We start from the raw sequence: 21,889 nt of genomic DNA, 5'->3' as shown, positions 1-21,889 counted from the left end.
CAGACAGTACAATGGAACTCATAGAAATGTCTGATAAAGAATGTAGAATATTCACAGTGACAAAGCTAACAGAGATAAAAGAGAAGAGAGACAATGAACCCTAGAAGATGAAGGAGAATAAAGATGATAAATTCCAGGAGGTGAGGAAGTTCTTGCTCTATCTGAAAGAGGAAATATACAAAATAAAAAAAGAATCAAATGGCACTGTTAGAGATGAAGGCTGTAATACAGGAAATCAAAACTTCCCTTGAAAGTATTAAAGGAGACTAGATCATACAGAAGATTGAATCCCAGAGGTAGAAGACAGAATCACTGAACTAGAAAAATACAACACGAAAACTGAGAAAACAGCCCCCCAAAATAAGAATAACATACGAGAAATACTAGATACCATTAGATTTCCAAACATCCAGATCACTGGTATCCCAGAAAGTGAAGAGACTAATAAGGGCATTGATAACATATTCCATGAAATCCTGGAAGAAAACTTTATAAGTATAGAGAGGCATTCAAAGATCCAGACCCAAGAAATACAAAGGACCCCACATTGAATCAACCCAAGAAGATCTTCTCCAAGACACATTATAGCCAGATTGACCAAAACCAAAGACAAGATACTAAGATTGGCAAGAGAGAAATGTCAAGTTACCTACAAAGGATATCCCATCAGGTTAACAGTGGACCTCTCATCAGAAACAATGCAAGCAAGGAAAGAATGGGAAAATATATTCAACATGTTAAGTGAAAAACAGTTTTAACCAAGAATACTATACCTGGCAAGACTATCCTTCATATGGGAAGTAAAGAAAAACACATTCTTAGATAAACAAGACCTGAAAGAATTTACCGACACCAGACCAGCTTTCCAAGAAGTTCTGAAGGGAGTGCTATATCAGAAAAACTAAAAACAAGAGACACAAAAATAAGAGTTCAAAAACAACTAAGAAAATGGTCAACTAAATGGTAAAGTCTGGAGTTGAATGTTACCTTCCAGAATTTAAATGGAAAGATCGGACCATAAGAGAAGATAGATTAAGTACATGAGACTGAATTGGTGAAATAGAATTTTATAACTTTTGACTAAAACATTACTGATTTTCTTCTATGCTTTGTTTTCCAGATTTAAGGATTTTTTTCTTCTCTTGAGTTGTCAATAGGTTCATGTATCCACTATAGGAACAGAATCTTAATCTGTTTCCTGGTTTTAAATTTAAGCAAAGTTCTCTTAACATTTCAAAATTTTGATTTATTAAAACTGAAACTGTCTTTCTTAAAATTAAAAAATATATTAAAAAATACCTATTTAATGACCACAGTAAACTATATAACCTCAGCTAGGTACTTTATAGTATATTCATTCTATTCAGAGTTTCATGCCTAAAGTCAGACATGTATATATCAGCTGAACTTGCTATTGAAAGTAGTTAGATTAATTAACTTGTGAATCAATAAAATGTGGGAGACCAGCAGTTAGCGTAATGGCTATGTCACTAGACTCCCACGTAGTTGACTGTGGTTTGCGTCCTGGATCCAGTGGCTTAAAACTCACCCCAGGTGCGTGTGTGTGCATGCTCAAGATTCCAAGAAGAGAATGGAGGAGAAAGGATTGCAGCGTGGCCATCCTCTCTGGGGGGTGATTTCTCACTTTCTGTCTCTCTGTCTCTGTCTGGCGAGGGTGGCAGGGTTGTGCCCCAAAAAAAAAACCCCTCAAAAAAAAAAAAAAAAAAAAAAAAAAAAAACCCAGAGCTTCCTGAATCAATAAAATGTGGGGGGAAAAGCGAATGGAAAGGAACTGTAGGTACCAGAGACAGTGTGGGAGGAGGGTGAGAAATGGCAGAGGGTGAGAAATGGGGGAGGAGAATACATATGTGCATATATGTGTGTGTACATATATATGTGTGTGGAAAATTATATATGAGAAATGGAAAATTATTTGTTGATGATAACTTACATGATTGAGCCACTACACAGTGTATTCTGGATGGGAAATCACATTTTGTATGCTGTGATGATGTTCAGTGAATGAATATAAAAAAAATAAACGAAAAAAAACTCACTCTAAAGATTTTTTTTTTTTGAGAGATTTTCACTGTAGGGTGCGTGTGCTCGCCAGACAGACAGAGACATAGAGACAGAAAGCGAGAAATTACCCCCCAGGGGGGATGGTCACGCCGCAATCCCTTCTCCTCCATTCTCCTCTCAGGATCTTGGGCACACACGCACACGCGCCCGGCGTGAGTTTTAAGCCACCGGGTCCGGGACACAAACCGCGGTTGACTACGTGGGAGTCCAGCGACATAGCCATTACGCTAACTGCTGGTTCCCAAGATTTTTTTTTAATAACATAATATCAAGAATATTTTTCAACCACAATAGTCTGAAACTAGATATCAATAAAGAAATGAATTTCAAGAAAGTTTTTTAAATATACCATATATATCATGATGTAACTTTATAAAAATTGTAAAATTAATCTAAAAAAAGATTACTTTTTTTCCCATTGAATGATTTTAGCGTCCTTGCTGAAAATCAGTTGGTCACAGATGTATGGGTTTTTTTTCCTGGAATCTTAGTTCTATTCTATGGGTCTATGTATCTATACCACATAGTCTTAATAATCATTGCTTTGTAGTAAGTTTAGAAATCGGGATGTGTGACTTCTCTCATTTTATTCTTGTTTTTCTGGATTGTTTTAATTATTCTGGGTCCCCTATAATTCCATTTAAGTTTTATAATTGGCTTGTCAATTTCTTTGAAGAATTTAGTTGGGATTCTGGTAAGTGTTGCATTCCATCTGTAGATCAATTTGAAAGTATTGTCACCTTTTTTTTTTTTTTTTTTTTAGAGAGGTTTTTGCTATAGGGCGTGTGTGCTCACCACACAGACAGAGAGAGACAGAGAGACAGAAAGTGAGAAATCACCCCCCAGGGGGGATGGCCATGCCGCAATCCCTTCTCCTCCATTCTCCTCTTGGGATCTTGGGCACTCATGCACACACGCCCGGCGTGAGTTTTAAGCCACCGGGTCCAGGACACAAACCGCAGTTGACTACATGGGAGTCTATTACATTACTCTAACTGCTGGTCCCCAAAAATATTGCCTTCCAATTCATAAATATGGGTTGGTTTTCCAGTTATTTAGAGCCACCCCCAGTCAAAGATCATGGGCACTGTACCCAGAGTACTCAGTGAGGTCTCATAATATAAACCCAAAACTTTCCCAGTGAGTCAGCCTCACAGAGTATCACGTTTTATCACTGCACCATTATCTATCCCCAGGGTGTAGAATTCTTTTTATATGTTATTGGATTCACTTGCTAACATTTTGTTTTCTGTGCTCACATTCATAAAAGATATTAGCCCATAGTTTTCATCTTTGGTGATGTCTTTAGTTTTAGTATCAGGGTAATACTGGCTTCCTAGAATGATGTGGGAAGCATTCTCTTCTGCTTTTCTTTTGTTTTTTCATTATTTTACTTAACTTTTTTTTATTCTTTCATTTATTTATTTCAGTTTGACCAGTGAGGGACAGAGCAAGAGAGAGCGAGAGAAAGCAAGCCACCAGGTCCAGGACTCAAACTGCAGTCGGCCATGTGAGTCCAGCATCCCGAACCACCAAGCCACCTGCCGGCCCCTTGTTTTATTTTTTTAAGAAGAGTTTGTGAGGAAATAGTATTAAATCTGTTTCTATTTTCCTTTTTTTTTTTGGCATCAACTATTTTCCAATGTGTCATTTTAATTTTTGAGTTGACACATAAAATTAATCATCACAATATACTACTACTGTTACAATTCTGAACAACCTCTAAAGGCTAGACTGAACTGAGAGGCCAAGCAGATTCAAAATCTGCCCTATTCCAGGGGACCATGTACACAGATTTAATTTCCACCCTCCTAATGTCACTCGCTGAGAAGCACTCTGCAGCCTGGGCCCACCCAAGCCAGACTGTACAAAAGAGAAGCTGAGGCCACTACCTTAGGAGCTGCTCCCCGCAAAGGTGCCTGCATAAATCGAGGCAATGGGAGGCCACTTTCACCATCGCTGCAGAAAAGCACACTTGCTCACTGTACTCCACAGAGCTTTAGCTGAACAAGATGCACCCCAGCTGTTCAACTGAGAGTTATCAGTCCTTAAGTGGAGCTTCTTATATAAGTGGAGGGTCTCACTGCAGACTAAACAAGTCCAGTAAAAAATATCTTCAGGAACAAATGACTCCAGTCATAGGGGACTCTAGTGGTGAGCCATGATCTCTTTTTTAAATTTTATCCACTCTTGTCTCCATTAGAATTCTCAAACTTTAATGGATTATCTTAAAATTCAGATTCCTACATTCCACCCTCAGTAATTTATATTCAACAGATCCCATATGACCAACCATGTGGTTCAAATCCTCAATCCAGTGGCTTGGAAGACATGCTGGGCAGATGCATATGTATGCTCCAAATCTCAACAAGTTAGAGAGATGGAGGAGAAGGGATTGCAGTGTAGCCATGCTCCACTACCGGTTCATTTCCCCTTTCCCTGTTTCTGTCTCTCTCTGGCAAGTGCATGTGCCCCCTAGCAATAAAAAAAAAAAAAAAAAAAAAAAAAACGGGGAGGGGATCAGATCCCATCCCATGTGGCCAATCGTGTAGTTTGAATCCCTTCTGTTTCTCCACCATGCTGGGATTTGGGGCATGCACACACACAAACCTAGGATGTTTTTCAGTCCTTAGGGGCTGGGACTCAACCATACGGATCTGGCTTCCTTAACCACCAGGCCACAGGGCCAGCCTCAAATGTGTGAATTTTACTGTATGTAAATGATAGGTCAATAAAGTATTTGAAAAGCTATCATGTCTCAAAAAATAAAATTAATGCTTGATTTCTAGAAACATTCTGTTTACACATCACATAGGATTATGTCTACATGAGCATTTGTGTAAAGATGACTGCCCACTTCATTCATGCATCAGATATTAGGCACTTAACATAGGCCAGCAACAAAGCAATCTTTTTTTTTTTTTTTTTGTATAGAACGTATACTCTCACTTTATACAAGAAATTAGACTAGGGTCAGACATTTGTGAAGAGCACTGGGAAGAAAACTGCAGGGAATGGCCCAGACTTTAGGAAACTCAGTTTTTAGGAAATTCCTGCATGCTTGCTCCAGCCGCTCCAGTCCAACCAGATGGATGGAGGGAAATACAACACACACACACCCTCCCTCCTTCCCTCCACAGTAAGAAGCAAACATCTGGTGACTAAACACAAGTCTCACAGGCTCTAGGACCCCAAGGCTCCTCAGAAATTACCACGGAGCCATCAGGTCAAGCCTCAAGGAGCTGCCCCTACTTGTCAGCGGCACCACAGCCACCTTGGAGTGCCCCAGGTCAAGAGGAAACTCCAGGGCAAAGCTGTGGCTTGACCTCAGGAATCAGTAGCACTCTGAATGTATGTGACCTGGGACCTTTGAAACACGTCCCCAAAAGAGGACTATGATTCTCAAAGGCCTCCAGTAGAAACCACTATGAACTAGCAGGGACTGGAGTTCTAGTCCCTGCTCTGCCAGTTGACTCATAAGGGCCACTTTGGGCCCTAAGTTTATGTCTCTGTAAACCGTTGGCCTGGATGAGCAATTACCCATTATTTGGCTTAGGATCCCATTCTTTGAATGAAAACCCTTGCAAAGTCCCAACATAGGGAGAAATGGAGCGTGTCTATGATTGAAAAGGGAATTCAAGGCACATGCCTTCTTTCTCCCCCCGGCTCTATCTTAGAACCCCTAATGATCTATTTTTTTTTTTTTTTTTTTGGAGAGGTTTTCGCTATAAGGTGCGTGCGCTTGCCAGACAGAGAGAGACAGAGACAGAAAGCGAGAAATCACCCCCAAGAGGGGATGGTCACGCCACAATCCCTTCTCCTCCATTCTCCTAACGGGATCTTGGGCACGCACGCACACGCACCTGGCGTGTGTTTTAAGCCACTGGGTCCAAACAGAACCGCGGTCGACCACGTGGGAGTCCAGCAACATAGCCATTATGCTAACTGCTGGTTCCCAAACCCCTAATGATCTTGAGAGCTGTTCTAAAACTACTAGTCCTACTAGGCTTCCAGTCCATGTGGCTGATCCAACCCGACACCATGACCTCAGAGCAACTATGTCAACTGGAGACCGAACATGACCTGACTCAGAGAATCCTAATGTGCAATCCCTCTGATAGATGCCCCAACCAGAGAGCCCAAATTCCTTCTGAGAACAGCCTGCCTAACCACCCAACTCAACTTTACCATGGCATTGACTTTTTAAGAAAGCTCTTAATCCCTGCCATTCAATTCTGCCTGTGAATTCAAAAACACCAAAAAGTCAGCTCCAGATGTTAAGGGATAGGGATACATCAGGGAGAGTAAAGTCCATTCCTGGATGATGAAGGCTTAGGTATTTCTCCTTGACTCTTGACACATGGTGCCTGTCAGCATTCTTGACATTACAGTGTTTAAGACAATGTGCTATGCATGTCACATGGACCACATCTAATCATCACCCTGTCAGGTGGGCATTACTGCCACCCCATTATGCAGCTAAGGAAAACCGAGACTCTGGGTTACCGAGGAACAGAGCCAGAGCTCACGGCACAGGCTGTGGATGTTAGGACAGTTTGTCTGAGCCTCGTTTCCTCATCTCCAAAATAGAGATAATACAGTAATGCTCTCATAGGCCACTGGGAGGAAGAAATAAGACAGTCCTTAGCTTAGCACCTGACACATGGGAGCTCAGAAAAGGTTGGCTCAAGTTCTTCAGTTCTAGACACATCTAGTATCGCAGACACCAGTCTTCTACAGAAAATAGAATTTATTATCCTATTTAAGGTGAACACAAATAAATGTTCCAGAAATGTTTTACATCCATCATCAGTAGACTGAATATATTTAACAATCAGTCTCCCCCGAAAATACTTTGTTCCAGAGCACAGGGAGCTTGCAGGCCCTTTCTGTTTCAACACAGGAATTCACATTGACTAGGCACAGCTTGTAGTGGGTTTGTTCCCTGGTTCAACTGCTTCTACCCCATGGACCCTCCTCACAAGGACAACAGCAAACCAATGGGATTCACAGTAACAGGAGGGAAGGACTTGGCCATGGGACCTTCATAAGAACCCCAAGTTGTGTTTCAAATAACATAGGCCAGCAACAAAGCAATTTTTTTTTTTTTTTTTTGTATAGAACGTATACTCTCACTTTATACAAGAAATTAGACTAGGGTCAGACATTTGTGAAGAGCACTGGGAAGAAAACTGCAGGGAATGGCCCAGACTTTAGGAAACTCAGTTTTTAGGAAATTCCTGCATGCTTGCTCCAGCCGCTCCAGTCCAACCAGATGGATGGAGGGAAATACAACACACACACACCCTCCCTCCTTCCCTCCACAGTAAGAAGCAAACATCTGGTGACTAAACACAAGTCTCACAGGCTCTAGGACCCCAAGGCTCCTCAGAAATTACCACGGAGCCATCAGGTCAAGCCTCAAGGAGCTGCCCCTACTTGTCAGCGGCACCACAGCCACCTTGGAGTGCCCCAGGTCAAGAGGAAACTCCAGGGCAAAGCTGTGGCTTGACCTCAGGAATCAGTAGCACTCTGAATGTATGTGACCTGGGACCTTTGAAACACGTCCCCAAAAGAGGACTATGATTCTCAAAGGCCTCCAGTAGAAACCACTATGAACTAGCAGGGACTGGAGTTCTAGTCCCTGCTCTGCCATGGAAAACCTTCCAGCTTTTCCCTATTCTGTATAATGTTAGCTGTAGGTTTTTCATAGATGGCCTTTATTGTGTTGAGAAATGATCCTTCTTTACTAATCTTACTGAGGGTCTTAATCATGAAAGGATGCTGAATTTTATCAAATGCTCTCTCTTCAATTGAAATGATCATATATTTAAAAAAATCTTTCTGTTAATATGGTGTATTACATTTATGGTCTTTTTTTTTTTTTTTTGAGAGGTTTTCGCTATAAGGTGCGTGCGCTTGCCAGACAGAGAGAGACAGAGACAGAAAGCGAGAAATCACCCCCAAGAGGGGATGGTCACGCCACAATCCCTTCTCCTCCATTCTCCTAACGGGATCTTGGGCACGCACGCACACGCACCTGGCGTGTGTTTTAAGCCACTGGGTCCAAACAGAACCGCGGTCGACCACGTGGGAGTCCAGCAACATAGCCATTATGCTAACTGCTGGTTCCCAAACCCCTAATGATCTTGAGAGCTGTTCTAAAACTACTAGTCCTACTAGGCTTCCAGTCCATGTGGCTGATCCAACCCGACACCATGACCTCAGAGCAACTATGTCAACTGGAGACCGAACATGACCTGACTCAGAGAATCCTAATGTGCAATCCCTCTGATAGATGCCCCAACCAGAGAGCCCAAATTCCTTCTGAGAACAGCCTGCCTAACCACCCAACTCAACTTTACCATGGCATTGACTGTTTAAGAAAGCTCTTAATCCCTGCCATTCAATTCTGCCTGTGAATTCAAAAACACCAAAAAGTCAGCTCCAGATGTTAAGGGATAGGGATACATCAGGGAGAGTAAAGTCCATTCCTGGATGATGAAGGCTTAGGTATTTCTCCTTGACTCTTGACACATGGTGCCTGTCAGCATTCTTGACATTACAGTGTTTAAGACAATGTGCTATGCATGTCACATGGACCACATCTAATCATCACCCTGTCAGGTGGGCATTACTGCCACCCCATTATGCAGCTAAGGAAAACCGAGACTCTGGGTTACCGAGGAACAGAGCCAGAGCTCACGGCACAGGCTGTGGATGTTAGGACAGTTTGTCTGAGCCTCGTTTCCTCATCTCCAAAATAGAGATAATACAGTAATGCTCTCATAGGCCACTGGGAGGAAGAAATAAGACAGTCCTTAGCTTAGCACCTGACACATGGGAGCTCAGAAAAGGTTGGCTCAAGTTCTTCAGTTCTAGACACATCTAGTATCGCAGACACCAGTCTTCTACAGAAAATAGAATTTATTATCCTATTTAAGGTGAACACAAATAAATGTTCCAGAAATGTTTTACATCCATCATCAGTAGACTGAATATATTTAACAATCAGTCTCCCCCGAAAATACTTTGTTCCAGAGCACAGGGAGCTTGCAGGCCCTTTCTGTTTCAACACAGGAATTCACATTGACTAGGCACAGCTTGTAGTGGGTTTGTTCCCTGGTTCAACTGCTTCTACCCCATGGACCCTCCTCACAAGGACAACAGCAAACCAATGGGATTCACAGTAACAGGAGGGAAGGACTTGGCCATGGGACCTTCATAAGAACCCCAAGTTGTGTTTCAAAAGCTAACCTGTGGGTTCTGTGGCCCAAGTCACCAACTCAGGTGACACCACAGTAGGGTGTAGCTCTTGTCACAGCTTCATTTCTAATCAATCTTGTTCATTAAATTATTAAATTATTCCAACTTTGCAGGCTTTACAGCTCTTTTATAGCAACTGGTCATCCTTGTTGGTCAAGGGAAGGTGCCCTCACTTGATGCTGAGCTATTACCACTACCAATGTCCAAGGCACAGGTGGACTTGGGCAGTCACAGGTGATGCTGGACGACGGTGGGAGACATGATGCTACAGTGGATGCCTGGGAACAAGGCTGAGAGAAGGCTGGACATTGGGGATGCAGTCTAGTGGGTGAGGTCTGAATTCCTGAGTGGCCTTCCTCAAGCACACAGTGACAGTGGAGCGAGTGCAGGCAGCTCTTCTGGGCACCTTTGCTGAGAACCCACGTCGGGTGGACTGACACACGTACAGCTGCTACTGTCCTAGCACCCTGGTCGCAGTTAGCTCAGTTGGCCACAATCTGTGATGACAATCTTCTTGGATGGCTTTCCACTTTTAGAGCCAAAAGATTCAATTTTTTTCACGACATCCATGCCCTCTTTGACATGGCCAAACACAACATGCTTGCCATCCAGCCTGTAAAGAGAGGTGAGCAGATGAGACAGAAGTGCACGGTCACCCACGGCAAGGAAGCATTTCCTCAAAACAGCAATTCTGAAAGAAACCGCCACTGACTAGCTGGGTTCAGCCCCCCAAAGTCTTGCTTAGGTTCCCAGGTACACTCCAGAGGAGTCCAGCTTCCACAGCATGTTCTGCCATTTCACTGTGGAGTCTTGCTCCAGACCCCTCAAGCTGAGTCCTGGTAACCTCATCTAAGAAAAGTGAAGGGAGACAATAGGACATTGAACTACCTTCAATAAAAAGCCTATACAATGGATATAAAGAGCCATGAGTCAGGAGGTGAGAGTCAAGGCAACGAGTGTGGAGAGCTGTGTGAGTCCTGAACAGCTCTCAATTTCAGAGTTCTAAGAATCTAAAAAGCAGCTTGGTCCAGCTCCAGTGAAGCAGGGAATGGTGACAGCCGAGGGCAGAGCTGTAGACTCCACTGAAAGAGTGCGGCAGAGACAACAATGGCCTCCTAGCCCTGACATCCATAGCTCTCTGGTTTGGAGACAAGAGACAGTGAGACCCCACTTCCTAGGTCTCCCGGAAATCCACAGGAATGGGCTTCATCAAGTCTCAGCTCCAACCAGCTATCATCCCGCAACTCCAAATGCCCCAGGGATAGGACATAGGGAACTCCGGCAGAGAACTTTACCTTCTGGTGGGAAATTTCATCTTTAGTGGGAGCTGAGGAAAAGATATTCAAGTCCATGGACACATGGGGAGGAGGGCTCTAAGGGCTGGCAGTGCTCTGCAAGCCTATGATAATACAGTGGCTCGACAGAAAACCTGCTGTGATACTCAACTGTCCACAACAGCACATTTCAAGGTACTTCTCATGGTCAAAGGAAGCCTGGGGAATGCCGGGTTAGACCAAGCAATGGGCCTCCAGTTCAGGCCACCCTGGGGCCCAATATGTTCCACGGCATTTCCCAAGCATGCCTAGTAGAGGGACCCTTTATGTATGTGTGAGAACAAAACATGCTGAGAAAAATCCAGCCGACACTAATGACAGGAAGCCTCAATACGACAGAGTTGTAGGAATAGCCCAGATTCTGTCCTAATCCCTTCACTCACTTATCCCTCTCTCTCACACAGATACACAGCCCAAGAGAGGGCCACTGTCCTTGAATAAACAGGCCATGCAAACTGCCTTCTCCAAAAGTGCAGAAACCGTCCTCCAGCTGCAAAGTCACCCCTCATTTCTAGAGTGCCTGGAGCAGGAAACTCACCAGTCTGTCTTGATGGTGCAGATGAAGAACTGGGAGCCATTGGTATTGGGGCCTGCGTTTGCCATGGACAAGACACCTGCAAAGATAAGCAGGGGTGAGCCAGGCTGCTCCAGGGGGCATCCTATCTGGGACGTCGCTGAAACAGCAGATGGCTCAAGCACAGTAGACCCTGAGGCCTGGGTGCCTTTGCTTCCTAGGAGGTTGCACTGGGGTGGTCTGGGAGGAAAGGCCCCATGGAAGGTCTCAGTGGCAGGGCCAGAAGGGCAACCCCAGCCCTGACCTCTAGACTTTGCCACCACATTCCACCTTGGGTCTTACAGCTTATACTCTGGGGTTTTGTTCAAAGGCTTCCCCCACCAAATTCCCAAAGAAAAGTGTTTTTTAAACCGCCAGCTCAGAATGAGAAAGCTCTAGAAAAACTCAACAAAGCAGAAATGCAGAGCCACCTGGGGGCTGAAGGAAAGAATGAGGAAGCATCTTCAGATGCTGACAGCAAGGTCAGACTGCAGCCTCCCGGCCTGCTGAGCATGACAGAGTCTGGGTCTCCAGGCCAGGCGTGCCCAGCCACACGTGCACACACTGGTTGGTGGTGCTAACTGACAGGCTGATGTCACATGGGAAGCCTAGGTTCGATTCTCAGTCTACCAAAAACGCTACCTGCCGGCCTAAGATTGTTAAGCGTGTAACTAGTGTGGTCTAGTTGCGAGCATAGCAAGACCCTGTCTGAAAGCCAGTGCAGCAGTATGCACCTGTAGTCCCAGCCACTTGGGAGGCTGAGGCAGGAGGATGGTGACACGGTGAGACAGTGTCCTTAAAAAAAAAAAATAAGAAAACCTACAGGCATAGGGGAGGGGAGTGAAAGGGGAATGGCGGCTCTCATTCACCTGGTCCCACGTGCTTCAGCGTGAAGTTCTCATCAGGAAAGCGGCTTCCGTAGATGGATTTCCCCCCAGTGCCGTTGTGGTTGGTGAAGTCACCTGCCTGTGCACAGAACACGTCCTGAGCGGCTGCATGCCAGGGTGGTACTGCTCTAAGGCTGGAAGCCTGCGAGCTACCCAAGGCCCATCCGGCTGGCAGCCACTTAGACAACCGGGTCAATAAACATCCAGTGAAATGAGAACTCAAAAAATAATAAGGAAAACAAGTAAAAGTGAAGCTTAAATATTTTCTGCTACAATAACTATCTGTTTCTGTGACTTAGATTTTGTTTGAGCAAATCTTTAAGTAATCCTCAAAGGACCTAAAGGCCATTCTGAGACGATGCTTAGTGACCCAGAATTTTCAACCCACAACCCATACAGGGAGGTGGCCAGAGCCTCTGTTTCCTGGTCAGTGGGAGCAGCAGCTGCCCAGACTGGTTCCCACACAGCACTGAGTGCCCTCCCTGTCCCAGCACCTCCCTCACACCAGGCCCAGTGGTTCTCTGCACCTTGTAGGGCCAAGGCAGAGCCCACCAGGGCGAGTATCCTTCCCCAGGGCTCACCTAAGGCCCCGATAGCCCTGGCAGGTCTTCTCTGCCAGAAGAGCTCAATGGCTGCCCGTGTGTCCAGGGCTGCCCAGCCCTAGGCCCTAGTCAAGGCCAGGCTTTTTCCTAAGATAAGAGAGGAGACTTCACCAACCCAGCTGAAGCATCCACACATGCCAATACAGTGCCCCTAGACAGGGATGACTCAAGCCCCAAGCCTGGACCTCCAGGTACCACCATTTCATGCCACAGACAGTCCCCTGCTTTAGCAGTCCCTCGCCTGGCTCAGGACATTGACCTCAGCTCCTGCTTCACCCATCAGCCTCAGGTGGAGCAGCGAGCCTCTGAGGCAGAAAAGCCACAGGCTTGACCTGGCCTGTCCCACAGGCACGGCCCTGCTTGCCCCTCCCTGCATTCGGTACCTTCAATGCTCATCCAGGCTCATTCCAGTGTCAGTGGGCCCTGCCCCAACCCACTGCCACTCACCAGGTGTGACGACAGCCGCTGGGGCAGGGTGGAGGGAATGGAGGAAGGAATTCTGGGCTGAAAGGAGCTGAAAGAGGTCATGACATCCACGTTCCTTTCTCTAGGTTCTGCTGGTTCAGGACACCAAGCCCTGACCTTGAGGGTTTGCCCTAATAGAGGACACAAGTCCCCAAGACCTCTGGGAAGTTCTTGCTGCTAACACCCACCCCAAAACCTCTGGCATAGCACTACTAGTGCTTTTGAAAAACAGGCAGGACACATGACTAAACAACCTATTGATTTAACCAAGAAAAACGCCCTTCTCTGGGAAGAAGCTCCAAGCCCAGATGTGTGCACTTCTGTCTGTGCCCTGACTCCCTCTTCCTCTTCTCTCCATCTTTACTTCTCATGCCAAGCGCTCAGTAGGGACGCAGGGAACGAGGCCAAACATCATCTGAAGCTGTGGGTCCTTCAAAGCCCAAGGCCCATCCTCCTTGCACATTCACTCTCAATCCCAGTTCTCACTTGACACGCTCACCCTCTCCAACTCTGCTGTGCAGGGTCATCCTGCCACCTGCCCTGGAGCTCCACTTCTGGGGCAGGCAAGGGCCATAGCAGGTTGAACCGCAGCACTCAGGGTCAGAAGACAAGCCAACTACGTAATCGCAGCTGCTGTCTGCTCAGGACTTTCCACATTAGCATTGGGCACGTTAATCTTCATAACACCCCTATGAGGCTCCCGTTACCATCCCCAGGAAACCGAGGCATGGAGGGGGCCGCGTTACCTGGCACATGAAGGATGGGATCACCCTGTGGAAGGTCGAACCTTTGTAGCCGAAGCCCTTCTCACCAGTGCACAGGGCTCTGAAGTTCTCTGAGGGTCGAAGAGGAGGCAGGTCAGCAGGGCCAGGCCCTGGCTCGGGGACACATCCAGTCCAGCCATCTCTCTTTCTGGCCCCCAAGTAGGTGAGCAGGAAGGTGTGGAAAGACCCCAGCACACCTACTCGGTCTGCTTTGCCTGACTCACTGTGTGACTGAGATAAGTCTTTCCCTTCCTGTCCCCAGTGCTGTGCACTGTGACAAGAGCATAGACCCCTGGCTGGGCCACCACCAGGTCAGCGGGCAGGGCATCTGTGGGCTGTGTACCCACCGCATAGCTCAGGAGGGAGGAAGCTGCCTCTAAAGAATTTCATGTGGCTTACACTGGTTCTGAGGTTTCCAACTGCAGGTGGGCAGAGCCAATGCTGTGTCCCAGACAGGGACAGAGGGCTACCCAAGGGTGACCAGCAGCTGAGCCGCCAAGAAACTCCCACCCAGTCATGGGTCTCCAAGCCCTGACTCCTCTCACTGGCCCACCTGCCTTGCCCTGCCTGGGTCCCTGAAGCCTAGAACTGACCCAGTCCCTGCTTACCGGCTGTCTTTGGGACGACATCTGCCTTCAGCTGTGGGGAGAGAAGAGGGATGAAGGATGATGGTGAGCCAGAGGCTGGAAAAGGAAGGAACTTCCTCACCACACTATCTCCCACAGTAGCCAAGGAGGTGTGAGCAAGAACCAGGTGGCCATTCCACTCCTGTTACTGCCACCCCTGCAGGAGGTGGCTTAAGCAACTATCACTTCTGGCAGCTGTTTCCTGAACCCAAGGCTGGGAGGAGGCAGCCTCCGTTTCCCAATCTGTCAGAAGAGATGACAATGCCATCCTGGCTTACTTCCTGGCGCAGAACTGGCAAAACTCCTACAGCTAGGTCCAAAGCACAAGACACCCAAAGGCCTAGAGAGACCGCCCTGGGGAGGGGCCAGCCCAAGTCCTCAGGGCATAGGTGGGAAACCCAGGTCCAGAGAAAGGCAATAGGATTGGGGTAAGAGGAGGCCGGAGCCTCATCTAAGCTGGTCTTTGGATTCTCAGCTTTGGGAGTCACTCTGTACCAAACTGAAGCAGGAAGGCTGCTCCCCATTTTCCAGGAGAGGAAGGTGAGGCTTAACAACAAATGCCAGGGCTCTCTGGGAAACCCTAATAAGCCCCTTTGTGAAAACTAGGACACGGCTTGAAGACTACACTAGGGGTCCCTCCTGGGAACTCGGCTGTTTTTTCTTACTTTTCTTTTAAAAAAATCCCCTCAGTGCTGCCCCCCAGCCCCGCCCCGCCGTACCCCGAGGGTGTCTGGGGCTGCGAGGAGGATAAGATTCTGGCACAGTGCCCAACGTGGGGGGGGAGGGCTAGGGGTGAAGGAGCATCCCGGGGTCTGCCTGGTGTCACCCCAAGTATTTCCAATTCATTCCTCAGTGCCCCAGTGAGCTGGCTCGTCAGCCAGGGTACTCTGGCTGTTAAGTAAGAGACACCACGTGAGCTCCCGGGGCTGGGCCCGCCGCTCGGACCCGGAGTCCCCAGCCAGGAGTCTCCAGCCACACACCGCACTTCGGAGCTCCAGAATTCTAGGGTCTAGGCTCAGCCCCAGGGGGTTCCGGAAACCCCTCCCCCCATTCTCAGATTAGCGGGTGTGGCCTTGAGCCCGCACTCTCTGAGATCTGACCTTGAGCCTCTGCTCCACACGTCTCCTCCCTCCCGCCTCCACTACTCCAAAGTTCCCAGGGAGGCCGAAAGACACCAATCTGACGCCCCTTCTCAAAGACGAGGAAACTGAGGCCCAGAGTCCGGGTGTAGGAGGCCCAAGGTCACCCAGCGCGCCCGGCCCTACGCCGGGCAGGGGCCCAGGGCTCTCTCAGGACCGCCCCCAGGCTCAGGCCGGCCCTGTCTGGTGGAGTGTCTCACCTCTAGCACCACGCGGCCGAGCGGCTGCCCGTCGGCGTCCACGTCCAGGTACACTAGCGGGTTCCGGGAGGAAGAGGATGGGTCGCGGGAGCCGCCGCCGCTGGAGGCACGCACCGCGGAGAGACGCTGCGGCGCAGAGCGCGGGACAGAGAGCAGGCCAAGGACGCGAGAGCCACAGCGCAGCGCCAGCATCGCGGGCGCGGGTCGGGAGGAGACAAGCTGGGAAGCAGAGGCCAGGAGGCAGCGCCAGCATCGCGGGCGCGGGTCGGGAGGAGACAAGCTGGGAAGCAGAGGCCAGGAGAGCGAGGCTCGTGCGCGCCCAGCAGGCGGAGTCGGGGGCTGCCTGCGCGCCCGCGCCTCCGCCCCGCCCCCTGTGGCTGTCCGCGAGCGACCCCTGCTGGCTGCAGGTGGCAGCGCGGCCATCTAGTGGGGCCAGGGAGAACGAAGTCTTGAAGACATCCCCACGTTGACCAGAGACCAGGAGGAAGGAAGAAATGAATAAGCACCCATATATTTTCATTGAATATAACAACAAAATTTACCTTTGAGCCCTGTAAGACTCATGCCAAAAGGCATCCCTGCCGCCTCCCCCCATAGGCCCTGCAGACAGATGGACTACAAGGCAAGGTGGCATTGAGAGTCATCAGCAAAAGGTGGAGATGAGATCAGAGGCAGGACTGGAAAGAGAAGCCTGGGAAGAAGGAGATAAACAGAGACACCTCACACAGTGAGAAGAGACCTCCTGGTTCTGGCCTGAGCCTGTCTCTAGTTGCTTCTAGAGAGCAGACTCTTCCAGGTAGACTGGTACCACAGCTTGGGACTATTGTGTTCCTACCAGGTCGCCACGGGACAAGATCTGGCCCCACAGGCTGACAGCCCTGATCCCCCACCAGCCAGGCCAGGAGGGTGCTGTTTCTTCTCCCACCAACGTTCATCCTGGAACAGATCTCCCAGCCTGGGAGGCAGTGGGAGGCCCACAGGAAACGAATACTTGGCCGGGAACTTGAGAGACCACCTGGCTAACACCTGTACTCTTCAGATGGGAGCTGAGGCCAGAGAGATGAAGGCACTGGCTAGAGAAGCCTGGAGTCCCTGTGCCGGTCCTCTCAGACCTCTCTGGGTCTCAGATTCCCATCTGGAAAGTGAGGGTGGGAGGACAACCCTTGCTCTGAGAGAAGAATTTTTCACCTGCTAAGTACTGTGCCCATGAGCATCAGTGATGGACAGAGTCTAGGCTGTCTTTGCTTGGGGTTTAGGTTTCAGAGGGCTATGGGGTTCAGTTGCAGGAGCTCAGAGAAGGGGCCGGGGGCTGAGCTTTGGAGGCAGGTGGACTTGGGAGCAGCTCTGGACCCTGCTGCCCCAGATCCTGAAGCACTTCTTGGAAAGGGGCCAGGCAGCAAAATGTTAGTCCAAGCGAATTCATGAGGAGCAGTGTCTAGCTTCCTGAAGTGCTAGCTTGGCCCCATTTCTGGATGGTCACAATCCCCGTCTCTGTATTCCTGACCCAGGAGGGGCCTGGGCACTCAACGAAGTCCCGATGGGATGCACTCCATGTCCTGGCTCAGGACGGGGTACTCTGCTGGGAACAGCCCTTCCTTTCTCCTTAGGTGCCAGGAGCAGGCCTAGGTGGGGAGCCCCTTTGGCCCCTGCCCCACTCAGGCCCTTGGCTTATCGCTCAGATCCCTCCAATACCTCTGGATACTGTAGATTTGAGAGTGAAGGGGAGGAATCCCCTCATATACCTGGTAATGAAGCATCCTAAAATCTCAGGGCATCCTGTAGCCAGTTCCAAGCCCTCATCTCACACAGCATCAGCCACACCTAGTGGGTCAGTGGTACTCTGCAGTCCCTCGAGCCGCGTTTACTCTGATGAAGTCTGTGCAGCCTTGCTCAAGAGAAGAGCTGCCTTCGTTCACTCAACCACTTCCCTTCTGGAAACCCCAGCTCCTCGGGGCTCTACCACAGCCTGAGAGGCAGTGCCATTTTACAGATGAGGAAGCGAGTTCCCAAGAACTGGGATGTGACCTGCCCAAAGTGAGAATCAGTTGTGGCCCGGGCTGGCTCCGCTGCCCCGCCTCCGCCCCGCCCCCTGTGGCTGTCCGCGAGCGACCCCTGCTGGCTGCAGGTGGCAGCGCGGCCATCTAGTGGGGCCAGGGAGAACGAAGTCTTGAAGACATCCCCACGTTGACCAGAGACCAGGAGGAAGGAAGAAATGAATAAGCACCCATATATTTTCATTGAATATAACAACAAAATTTACCTTTGAGCCCTGTAAGACTCATGCCAAAAGGCATCCCTGCCGCCTCCCCCCATAGGCCCTGCAGACAGATGGACTACAAGGCAAGGTGGCATTGAGAGTCATCAGCAAAAGGTGGAGATGAGATCAGAGGCAGGACTGGAAAGAGAAGCCTGGGAAGAAGGAGATAAACAGAGACACCTCACACAGTGAGAAGAGACCTCCTGGTTCTGGCCTGAGCCTGTCTCTAGTTGCTTCTAGAGAGCAGACTCTTCCAGGTAGACTGGTACCACAGCTTGGGACTATTGTGTTCCTACCAGGTCGCCACGGGACAAGATCTGGCCCCACAGGCTGACAGCCCTGATCCCCCACCAGCCAGGCCAGGAGGGTGCTGTTTCTTCTCCCACCAACGTTCATCCTGGAACAGATCTCCCAGCCTGGGAGGCAGTGGGAGGCCCACAGGAAACGAATACTTGGCCGGGAACTTGAGAGACCACCTGGCTAACACCTGTACTCTTCAGATGGGAGCTGAGGCCAGAGAGATGAAGGCACTGGCTAGAGAAGCCTGGAGTCCCTGTGCCGGTCCTCTCAGACCTCTCTGGGTCTCAGATTCCCATCTGGAAAGTGAGGGTGGGAGGACAACCCTTGCTCTGAGAGAAGAATTTTTCACCTGCTAAGTACTGTGCCCATGAGCATCAGTGATGGACAGAGTCTAGGCTGTCTTTGCTTGGGGTTTAGGTTTCAGAGGGCTATGGGGTTCAGTTGCAGGAGCTCAGAGAAGGGGCCGGGGGCTGAGCTTTGGAGGCAGGTGGACTTGGGAGCAGCTCTGGACCCTGCTGCCCCAGATCCTGAAGCACTTCTTGGAAAGGGGCCAGGCAGCAAAATGTTAGTCCAAGCGAATTCATGAGGAGCAGTGTCTAGCTTCCTGAAGTGCTAGCTTGGCCCCATTTCTGGATGGTCACAATCCCCGTCTCTGTATTCCTGACCCAGGAGGGGCCTGGGCACTCAACGAAGTCCCGATGGGATGCACTCCATGTCCTGGCTCAGGACGGGGTACTCTGCTGGGAACAGCCCTTCCTTTCTCCTTAGGTGCCAGGAGCAGGCCTAGGTGGGGAGCCCCTTTGGCCCCTGCCCCACTCAGGCCCTTGGCTTATCGCTCAGATCCCTCCAATACCTCTGGATACTGTAGATTTGAGAGTGAAGGGGAGGAATCCCCTCATATACCTGGTAATGAAGCATCCTAAAATCTCAGGGCATCCTGTAGCCAGTTCCAAGCCCTCATCTCACACAGCATCAGCCACACCTAGTGGGTCAGTGGTACTCTGCAGTCCCTCGAGCCGCGTTTACTCTGATGAAGTCTGTGCAGCCTTGCTCAAGAGAAGAGCTGCCTTCGTTCACTCAACCACTTCCCTTCTGGAAACCCCAGCTCCTCGGGGCTCTACCACAGCCTGAGAGGCAGTGCCATTTTACAGATGAGGAAGCGAGTTCCCAAGAACTGGGATGTGACCTGCCCAAAGTGAGAATCAGTTGATCTGACTTCCAAATCAGGGTTATTGCATGTAAAATCTCCTTACTGTCACCAAGGGTCAGGACGAAGGATCCAAGAGAGATCAGCCATGGGCAGACAACACAGCAAGGTGGAAACTGAGGAGTCGGCCAGGGTTATGGCAATCAGGGGACAGGGAGATGGTTTCTGCCTGCCATCAGCCTGGACATGACTGTGGCTGAGGGATACAGGCGCCATGATGTGAGGGTATGATTTCGGGAGGGGAATTATCACCTCTCCAGAGATCAGGGCACTTTTAAGGAAAGACTGTGATCTTGACCATGAGCTGAAAGGTTTATGGGGGCTCAATCACAGCGTGTCTGGAGACCAGCCTGATGTCTGACATTGCTGGATAGCACTGGGGAGTCACTGAGGGTACAGTGTCCCCACCTTTGAACTTGGAACTAGCTTCTTTCATTCATTTTACTCTGGAAAAAATCAAACATCATCACTACCTTCTGTCTGAGCCAGAGAAAAGCTCCACTTCCCCACTGGCTCAGCCATGATGTCACTCCTATCTGTGCTGTTCTCAGTCCCTAGGGGAAGCTACAAGCTGAACGCATGCCCAGCCCTTGAGGACCCTGAGCACAGGTGAGATCAGGCAGGTGTCAGCATGCCCCTGGCTCTGAGGCTATGTATAGACTCTGTGTCATCCTTAGAAACAGCTCAGTGGCTTCTTATCCAGGACACTAATGGGTTTTGTCACCTGGGAATCTGTAATCCCGCCTTTAGGCCTCACAGAGCCAATGAACAATCAGGTTGTGCTGGGCTCAGAGTCACATCCAGGTGTTGCAAGTTCCCATGCCTGTGGAGGCCAGGCAGGTGACTGAGTGAGAGAGGCGAGGGGGTAAGGATGGGGAGTGAGGGGGTAGCACTACAGTCTGGTGGCTAGCACATGCCCAAGTTAAGGGGGGTGAGTTGTCATGAAGGCCAAGATCATTGTCATTGTCAGTCACTGGGTGATACAACCTGGGCTGCTGCCTGGACAGTGGTCCTTAGAGGGCAACCTTCATTGTTCTTGGTCCCATCTAAAGAGCCTGGGGGACCAGAAGAGCACCTGTTATGGGCAGCTAACAGGGAGCCCAAGAAACGGGTTCCCCTCGGGAGAACTCAGAAAGTGAGCCAGACCCAACTCGCAGGCTGCATGAAGGCTGTGCCTCTGGTGTGCCTGTGGCATCCCCGCCTTCACCAAGTTAGAATGAATGCATCAGCCTGTCTCTGTGGCTTCCAGGGCCCTTTGGGGGGCGTGGCCTCTCTGAACCTGTCCTGATGGGAAGCAGGGAGGGCAAGGGGGGAAGGTTTGCCCTGAGGCCCAGGGCAGCATGGCAAGGCAGAGCTGGGCAGGGTGTGGCTGCCTGGCTTAAGCACAACTAGCCCAGCGGCAGCCTCCCACAACCCATAAACTCCACTCACGCTCTAGGTTTATCTGTTTGTTCTCTGTAATCTGAGTGCCAGCGCTGAGGAAGGCTTCCTGTGAAACTGCCACGAGAGGGGAGAGTTTAGGAGGGCTGTGGGGGCAGTCCTAGGAAGGGGCAGCGATGCCACCTGCAATGTGTGGGCTTTGGAGACTGGCTTGCATTTCACTCAGCTACAAGTAGTCCATTTACTCCACAGTTACTCTCTGAGCCCTGCTGTGTGCTCTGTCCTCTCCTAGGCACTGGGAAGGGGTGATCAATAGCCAAAGAGTAAGTATATTCTTCCGGGAGAGGAAGAGTTCAGTAGTGGTGTGTGTTACATGGAATAAAACGAGGTGATGCACTGCAGAGTGACTAGGGTGAGAGACTCAGTGTGACCTCACCACAGAGAGCACGTTGGACTGTCACAGATCGCCGTGTGCGCTCAGGGAGGTGTTTCCGCTTGTTCGTTTGCTTGCTTGCTTCGTTGAGCCTCAGTTTTCATACTGAGGAGAATGACACTGTGAAGGACCTTGAACATACCATGGGTTGGGTGAAGAGTGAATGGCTGAGTGAATGAGTGAATGAGTGCCTCCAAGCCCAGGCTGGCTGAGGAGTCGGAGGTGGGGTGAGGAGGGTGATTCTGAGTTAATGATACTGTGTCCTATGGATAATATCCTATGGGGGGTGGTTTATGGATGGATTTAAAATTTTTTTCCCAATAAGATTCTCCTTAATTAAATAATAATCCCGTCTCCCCCTCACCCCCGAGGGTATGTGCTTGCCAGAGAGAGA

General features: G+C 49.5%; 1 protein-coding gene across 1 annotated transcript; it reads right to left on the bottom strand.

Annotated features, from left to right (window-relative positions):
- Positions 1-8,989: 8,989 nt before the first annotated feature.
- Positions 8,990-16,234, bottom strand: PPIF (peptidylprolyl isomerase F). The gene is made up of 7 exons (XM_006154899.3): positions 16,220-16,234; positions 15,919-16,158; positions 14,562-14,592; positions 13,936-14,024; positions 12,105-12,201; positions 11,221-11,296; positions 8,990-9,961 (listed from the first exon to the last, which is right to left on the bottom strand). The coding sequence occupies exons 2-7, from the start codon at positions 16,108-16,110 to the stop codon at positions 9,826-9,828; spliced, it is 621 nt and encodes a 206-aa protein (XP_006154961.1). The 5' UTR covers positions 16,111-16,158; positions 16,220-16,234; the 3' UTR covers positions 8,990-9,825.
- Positions 16,235-21,889: the final 5,655 nt, after the last annotated feature.

The sequence above is a fragment of the Tupaia chinensis genome, unplaced genomic scaffold (genome assembly GCF_000334495.1).
Source record: "Tupaia chinensis unplaced genomic scaffold, TupChi_1.0 Scaffold000424_1, whole genome shotgun sequence".
Classification (NCBI taxonomy): domain Eukaryota; kingdom Metazoa; phylum Chordata; class Mammalia; order Scandentia; family Tupaiidae; genus Tupaia; species Tupaia belangeri.
This window is presented reverse-complemented; position numbering and strand designations above follow the sequence as displayed.

What these genes read in the sequence shown, in the direction of transcription:
- PPIF (XM_006154899.3), bottom strand. Translation starts at nt 16,110, where the DNA reads ATGCTGGCGCTGCGCTGTGGCTCTCGCGTCCTTGGCCTGCTCTCTGTC. An exon ending in TCGGCCGCGTGGTGCTAGAG is followed by an intron (nt 14,593 to 15,918) that starts GTGAGACACTCC and finishes CTCTCCCCACAG; the next exon opens with CTGAAGGCAGATGTCGTCCC. An exon ending in TCCCATCCTTCATGTGCCAG is followed by an intron (nt 12,202 to 13,935) that starts GTAACGCGGCCC and finishes TTCTGTGCACAG; the next exon opens with GCAGGTGACTTCACCAACCA.